The sequence below is a fragment of the Armigeres subalbatus genome, unplaced genomic scaffold (assembly GCF_024139115.2).
Source record: "Armigeres subalbatus isolate Guangzhou_Male unplaced genomic scaffold, GZ_Asu_2 Contig1141, whole genome shotgun sequence".
Taxonomy (NCBI): domain Eukaryota; kingdom Metazoa; phylum Arthropoda; class Insecta; order Diptera; family Culicidae; genus Armigeres; species Armigeres subalbatus.
Window position 1 is genome coordinate 230,266 of NW_026941893.1, and position 7,943 is coordinate 238,208.

Sequence of the window (7,943 nt, forward strand, 5' to 3'; positions counted from 1 at the left end):
TCTTCAATGTCTCGTACTTGACTCTACTCGAAGTACGAAGTACGACCTAGAAATCCTTCGGTAATTCGGAAATTCTTTGAAGAATTTGAAACGTTTTTCAGATATTCTGGACATCCTTTTGCTTATACGGGAATTTCTTTGCTTATACGGGGTCACTCCTGACGGAATCCAAGTTTCAAAGTGCTCGCGTTTTCGGGGACACACCAGTCGATACGGAAGCGGCGCACTACTGTCATTTTCGGTTGATTTAGTTTTGCTGCGTCGCATCATGCGTGAAATAATACAATGACAGTTGTGCGTTGCTTCCGTATCGGGTGGTGTACCCCCGAAAACGCGAGCACTTTGAAACTTGGATTCCGTCAGGAGTGGCCTTAAGGAACTAAGGAATTTTCGCCAGATACCAAATACCCAAATACCGGCCAGCAAATGCGTTTATTCGGTTTATTCAAATAAAGCATTGCTTTCCTTCATTGTTTCGAACCACAAAATAATAGAATTGTGATTGGATTATAAAGAACTAGCACCATGTAAATATGTAGAATTCAATAAATACTCCAATGTTAATTATTTTAACTGAATTCCGCCAAACGGCATTCCACGGAATAACTTTCCGTGAAAAATTAAAAATTTTGTTCGGTGAAAAGGTGTATTCCGCGAAATGTCTTTCGGAAAATTGGTAGGGTAAGGGAGGTATTTTGGACCACCAGTTCGACGGCTCATATTTTGGACCACTGAGTGCAAATTCCTCTTGGTGGTCCAAAATAAGAGCCCCCGTAAGGGTGGTCCAAAATACATCCTTTACCCTACATTCCGCAGAATGTCGCACCGCGAAATGTTTTGGCGAAATAGTATACAACCTTCCAGGAAATGGAGCATTCCTTCGAGAATGGCTTCGAGATTTTCGTAATATCTTCGAAATTTTCTCCAGATTTTTGGCGGAAATTCCCTAGTTCCTTAATTTTCGGAGAAATTCCCGTGTAAGCAAAAGGAAGTCCAGAATATCAAAAAAAAAGTTTCAAATTCATAAAAGAATTCCCGAAGGATTTCTAGGTCGCATTTGGGTCGCGAGTAGTGCGACTATATGGCATAGCCGTGTGCCTTCATACACACTATGTATTCGCGATGAAGCTGCGATATCCAGAAATTGACGGAAAAACCGATTTAGGTGAGACCTCACATCGGCTTTCAACTTGAACTACAATAACGCTAATAAAGTTTTTCAAATATGATATGATATGATAAATGATTCTAATAATTTATCTTTCAATAAAATTCAGATTCAATTCTCAAATTGTGTTCGTCAAAACAAAACTCAGATCAACAATATCACGCTCATTTTACTTGTTCCGTTTATTCAACCTTGTGCAAATGGCGATTCAGCGTTAGTCGTGAGGAAGAAAACACCTTCGACGCCACGTCCAAAGTTTGACGGCTGTCCACCCATATTGGCATCGGGTCCACTTGGAGTGCACACTCCTGCAAGAATTTCAATGTGGCTAGCGCAACGTGTTGCACGGAACGGTACTGTCGAACGCAGGGATTCTATGTAATACGCTGGGGCCCGTCCATGCGCACAGCCGCCTCCGATGTCAGTTCCACAACCCGGCTGCGTTCGCCCTCCGTTCGGGTAGAAATTTGCTTGACCCAGGGGCTCGTTCGAACCCAGCAATCCTGCGTTGGTCATGATGGTTTCCACGTATAGACCATCCTGAGGCGATACGGCGTCACTCTGTCCGGCAGAGAACAACGGCCCGGCTGGATCCAACGCAATGATGGAGTTTATACGACCATTGAAGTGTTTTCCAGCATTTCCCGCTACATGAGCCCCCAAACTGAAACCAATAACATAGATGTTGTTCACATTGGCTCCCGTCAGTTCAATAAGACGATCGATCAGTCGACCGACTCCAAATCCGGCTGGTCCAACGGCGTTACGCGCCGTAATGTAGTTTGGATTTACTGCAGCAACGCTCCAGTCCACTGCAATCACGTTGAAATCACCCAAAGCCAGTAGTTCATCGCGTGTTCGGGTGTTCAGTCCATCGTTACCGTTGCCATTCCAACCATGAATCGTGAACCGTGTTGGGTGAGCTGGATTGAAGTTTGAACCGGTAACAGACGCGGGGTTGTTGATCTCTAAAATCTGAGCTTGACTCGGATTGTTTCGCGTGAACAAACGGAACTCAATGTCGGCTTCCGGATTGAAATGCAGCTCCGGATCGGAAGGATTGGCTTCTGGTAGATTATATGGATTGATGTTCACCAAATGTAGAAAACCTTCTGCATTAGGAATCAGCTGCCAGTTGCTCTGATCCAGTGGGAAGGCGTAAGCTGAGAAACGATTTTTTCAGTAATTAAGCAAATTTATCGTGCAATAAAATAAATTAATACCAACTGATAAGAATGCAAGTAGAGCTAGATGACGGGCGAACATTTTTCGGATTCCAGAGAGTAACTGAAATAAGTCGATGGTTCGTAATGAGATTTTATAGCTTAATTGCTATCGTGCTATCAGTTGTTCTAAATCCACTGGGTAAGTCCATTTGCGATACGATTAAAAGTCATAAAATATTTTTTGCATTAGTTGCAAACTAAGAGTGGTCTGACGATCGTAACATGTTATTGAACTATCTTATTGTTTATATACGTACATACGTACTCCTCAAATGAACTATAGATAAGAGCCATAAAGGTCGGTAAAACATAATCATGCGCCAATGCAAAATAACGCCACTCTAATATAGCAGTTCCAATTGGCCAAGAATGATTTTCCATAAGACGGGTGTGAGGGTGAGATTTAATAATTGGGCAATCCACTCTGAGCGTGCTTTGATGACAGACATGTAAATATCATCCGCCCCCATAAAAAATCCTCCCGACTTTCCCCCAGACTAAATCGGTTTTCGTCGGTACGATCGACCGATGATAGTCCCGACGAATTTATAGATTGTTTCACCAAGCCTTATGGGATTTTTACAGGGGAGCCATCCGACGCGACGTTAAACGAAATCGGTAGACTAATATCTACTAAGTCGAATGAATAATAGGTCAATTTCCTTTAAAATAATGTGTGATGAAACCAGACGAAATAGAGTGATTAATCGATTTATTGAATTTTATTATTGAGCGAACCAGACCAAATCTGTAGATTGATCGGTGTGGAAAATAATGAATACAGACGAAATAGCGTGATCAATCGAATTATTAAATTTCATCATGGAGTGAATCAAATTAAGTCTATAGATTGATCGGGTTGCAAAATAATGAAATCAGATGATATAGGGTGTTTAATCGGTTTAATACATATAATCATGGAGCAGGTCAGACTAAATCTGTAGATTGATTTATGTGGAAAATAATAAAATCAGACGGAGTTGGGTGTTTAATCGGTTTATTTATTTTCATCATTTGGCAAATCAGACTAAATCTAAAAATTAATCGGTGTTGAAAATCATGGAATCCGACGAAATTTGGGGTTTAATCTGTTCATCGAATCGGGTGGCACGTCCGATCGTTCTAAGAAAACCAGACACTTTGTAATGGAACGGGGATGTTTCGAGCTTCATGATTCTGTAAGAAATAAGAGTAATTGTGAAGATATGTGGCGGTATTCTTTCCATTCAATCAAATCACGGAAAATCTTAACACATAATTTGGAAGTAACTACAGTTAGACTCTGAATCCTGGATAAGGTCTTGCTTCGGAAGTTTGGTACGCGGATCTTATTTCTATATGTATACACAAGTTTTTCGGAAAATAAAAAAGATCGTCGTTTAAAATACAAGGGGGGCCAAATTCCGGCAGAATTTTGTTCTGAGGTGTATGAGGACGAATTTACGAACATTAAAACTTCATGATTTTTAAAGCAAGATCACGAAATGTTTGTACGGGTCTCTCTTCTTGGTTTCAAATTGTTGCCAAGCTATTCGTTAAGTGAAAAATGAGAATTAAGAGATTGCATTAAAATATATTCACTACCTCTGGGAATCAGTCATTCTAACCTACCGTAAAATCTATCAAAATAATCACTTACCTTTACTAACCGCATACTACTCGATCACCGGGATGTTCCAGAATATGTCACAACCTAAAAATATTTCGAATAAGGTCTTATTCACTTAATTAAATATCAAATACTCACTTTGCTTTACTCTATGTTCATAAACACAGGGACCCGATTTCGTCTATTCAATAATCAGACGATCAAAATAAGCAACAAATACACAATCAATCGATTATTTAACAGATGAAATAGGCACCGATTACTCGCGACTTAATCATACAATAAATCTGGCGACGAAAATTTGTAGCCTACGACAATCGACGTCGTCGGTGAAAAAATAGGTCGATTTGTAAGGCACCCGATTTCATCGGGTGATCGTGAAATTTCGGAGCTGTCAAATTTTTTATGGGGCGTATAACGGTTCGGTTTCCAACGTTTCCAACATTGACTAGTGAATAGCAGGCCATGATTTTGCCTCTTTCCTCGTCGGGCACGCCCGGAGTTGCACGCTCGAGAAGACAGCACACAAGCGATCAAATCTACGGATAGCTCGTTCGCCGGAATTAGGCCACACAACGGGTTAGTACTATCCCTTTTAATTCTACCACTTTTAGTACTCAAGTCCTATAACAGGTGAAATCTTTCCACTAAAAGGAACTATTTTTTTATTATCAATGGTAGTTAGACGACGACTAGCAATCTGTTTCGGGATAATTTTTACTTTTCTCTTACAATAAAATGTTACTCAAAAACTGAGTTTTGTAAAGGAGACCTGATTTGCTGAACTCAAAACAACCGGTATGGACATCTCCAAATAGTAAATCATGCAGATGGCCTTTAAGGTGATTATACAATTGATCCCGTGGTGAGTTTTCTTGATCCGTGCGCCTATGTCGGTCTTGGTACCGCCGTCTGACGCCATTTGGCTACCAAGATATTGGAAGCTTTCAACATTCTCCACTGGTTGCCCGGCTACTGTGAAACTGGAAGGAGTCACCGTGTTTACATCCAACGATTTGGTTTTGTTGACGTTGATGACTAAACCTGCCGAGGAGGAACGCTCGGCAAGGTCGTTGAGCTTACTCTGCATATCAGAGCGCCGTTGCGCGAGGAGTGCAACGTCATCAGCAAATTCGAAGTCGTTTAGGTGCTCCATGGTTATAGGCTGCCATAACAGCCCGCGGTTTGGTTCACGGTCAATCGCATCTACCAGAATCTCATCGATTACGATGAGGAACAGTAACGGCGACAGAATACATCCTTGCCTCACACCAGCTACGACCCGGATAGGGTCGGACAGGATCCCATTGTGCAGCACTCTACACGAAAAGGCCTCGTACTGTGCTTCGATGAGGCCGATGATTTTCTCAGGAACTCCCTTGCGTCTCAGGGCGCCCCACATATTCTCGTGATTGAGACGGTCGAAAGCTTTTTCATAGTCAATGAATACCAAGTAAATGGACTCTTGGAATTCGTTGACCTGCTCCAGAATTATGCGGAGCGTGATAATATGGTCCACACAGGATCTTCCGGCACGGAATCCGCCCTGCTGCCGCCTGAGAGTCACATTGATCTTCTCCTGTATCCGGATAATTAATAATTTTGGATATATTTGCATAGAACTTTGAGAACGGTACACAGCAACATAATGCCTCGCCAGTTATCGCATACAGTCATGTCATCCTTTTTGGGCACCTTCACTAAGATACCTTGCATCCAGTCGACCGGGAAAGTTGTGGAGTCCCAGATATTATGAAATAAACGATGCAGTAGTTGAGCGGATGTCATGGGGTCAGCTTTGAGCATCTCGGCTGATATGCGATCGAACCCCGGGGCTTTATTCGACTTCATGCTTTGGATGGCTGTTTGAATCTCTAGCAGTGATGGAGCTTCGGTATTAACGCGTGTTATACGTCGGATCCTAGGCAGATCATGCCGAGGTGGTGATGGCCTGACTGGCACTTGAAAAAGTTATTCGAAGTGCTCGAACCAGCGTTTCAGATGGTCAGTTGGGTCGGTCAATAACTGATCATTTGCGTTTTTCGCAGGCATCGTTGCATTCATCTTCGCCCCGATTAAGCGTCGTGAGATATCGTAGAGGAGGCGAATGTCCCCGGTTGCTCCCAGAGAGTCTGCCCACGCTCGCTTGTCCCGTCGACATGAGCGTTTTACTTCCTTCTCAAGAGCCGCGTATCGTTGACGGGCTAAGACTTTGGCTCCTCTGGTTTTTGAACGCTCTATCGCGGCTTTGGCTTCTCTTCGCTCCTCTATTTTCCTCCAGGTCTCATCGGTAATCCATTGTTTTCTCTGGGTGCGCAATTCGCCCAGATTGTTCTCGCTGGTGGCGATGAAGGCATTCTTGATGGCGGTCCATTGGCCGGGAATGGGGAAAGAAACCCTAGCTCCATAGTTCTCGTACCTGGAATCGTTTTCTTGATTAACGAGTGGACACTTAAAACGGGAATGACTTCAATACTTTTCTATCAGAACAATAATGCTTTCACAGAAATATTACTTTATGTGCATTAATCCTTAGAATTAGTCCTTAGAATTGTAGCACACACATTACAACATTGTTAATAACATGCCGTCGAAACAGGAAGTACTGCGGCGCGCTTAAAACTTTTTTTCTCAAGCGAACCAAGATCCAGGGAAAAATACACGGTTGACCATTATAAGCGTGGAAATGTTTCGAAAACTGTCATAGGATTTTTTTGTCTACTGAACTCCATTGTATACAAAGGAAATTATAAGACCAAAGACACGAAGCAACTCATAAGCAGCAACAGAAGCAGCATCCGGTAAATAGGTGTGATGGAAAGTACTAAACTCGCCTTAGACAGTTAAAGACATTCCACTAAAAGACCTTAAATATTTTTTGTGAGTTTTTTGTTGTAATCTAGAAATTTTAAAAAACGGATATACGCAGTTGTTCAACAAATTATTCATTTGTAGTTGAATGCAGTCACCAAGACTATTGACAACAATGTAGATCTTCACATCATCAGCATTACTCCAGGTGGTAGTACCAGTGTCACATCGTTGACTAATATCGAAAACAATAATGGTACTAGATTCCTCCCTTGTACAATAGATGAAGTGATGGAATGATCCGAAAGAGATGATTCGACTTTCCAATCAACGTACGCAGTGGAAACGCCGAACTTCTCCATCAGCTTTGAGATCAAAGTACATATACCGCCCGTTGTCAAGATCCTCAATACAAGTTGTTGTTAATACTGTGAAGTTGGTCGAAACGATCTCTAAGGGAAAAATCCATGCTGGTCCGAAAAGATGTACTGCCTGCAGCAGGCGAAGAGCGTGTCATTCACTATGATTTCGAAAACTTTGACTCTTGTATTGTACAATGTTACTTGATGAAGGTGATTCACATTTGTGAGTACCGTATGCATCATCAAAGTTTCTCCTTTGCATAAAGGCTCCCCCAGACCTAAGCGATTTCATCACCGCGACTGCGACAACTAGTGGCCGTGATTCTATCATCGGGTTGCTGCCGGCAATGTTTTATTTACGCGTCCATACCAACGGCGACAGAATCGCAGTCGCCAAGCGATAGAATCGTAACGCGATTGTCGCATCGCGTGTGTTTACTCGTTCTAAGCTTCATTTCTATCTTTGATGATCACAACACGAAAAACATCTTGCTTCCGGACAATTAATATGGGGAGAACCTATGAATAACGCCACGTAAGGTATCATAGCCCCTTCACCAACTCTCGTGTATGACTCGTCACGCTCTATGGAACCCCATCTCTGACGTACTAGTGAGGCGTACTTTATGCTCGTTCCCTATGAGTTGTGATGAAATGGAATTAAATCATCAGCACTAGGCTAATGTACGATAAAACCCAACGAGCTGCAATTGTCCAAACATTATGTCATGAGCTAAATACATTTCATTCAGCTTTCGAGATGCAGT

General features: G+C 42.2%; 1 protein-coding gene across 1 annotated transcript; it reads right to left on the minus strand.

Annotated features, from left to right (window-relative positions):
* Positions 1-1,354: 1,354 nt before the first annotated feature.
* LOC134202309 (phospholipase A1 member A-like) lies at positions 1,355-2,434 on the minus strand. The gene is made up of 2 exons (XM_062677337.1): positions 2,392-2,434; positions 1,355-2,331 (listed from the first exon to the last, which is right to left on the minus strand). The coding sequence occupies exons 1-2, from the start codon at positions 2,432-2,434 to the stop codon at positions 1,355-1,357; spliced, it is 1,020 nt and encodes a 339-aa protein (XP_062533321.1).
* Positions 2,435-7,943: the final 5,509 nt, after the last annotated feature.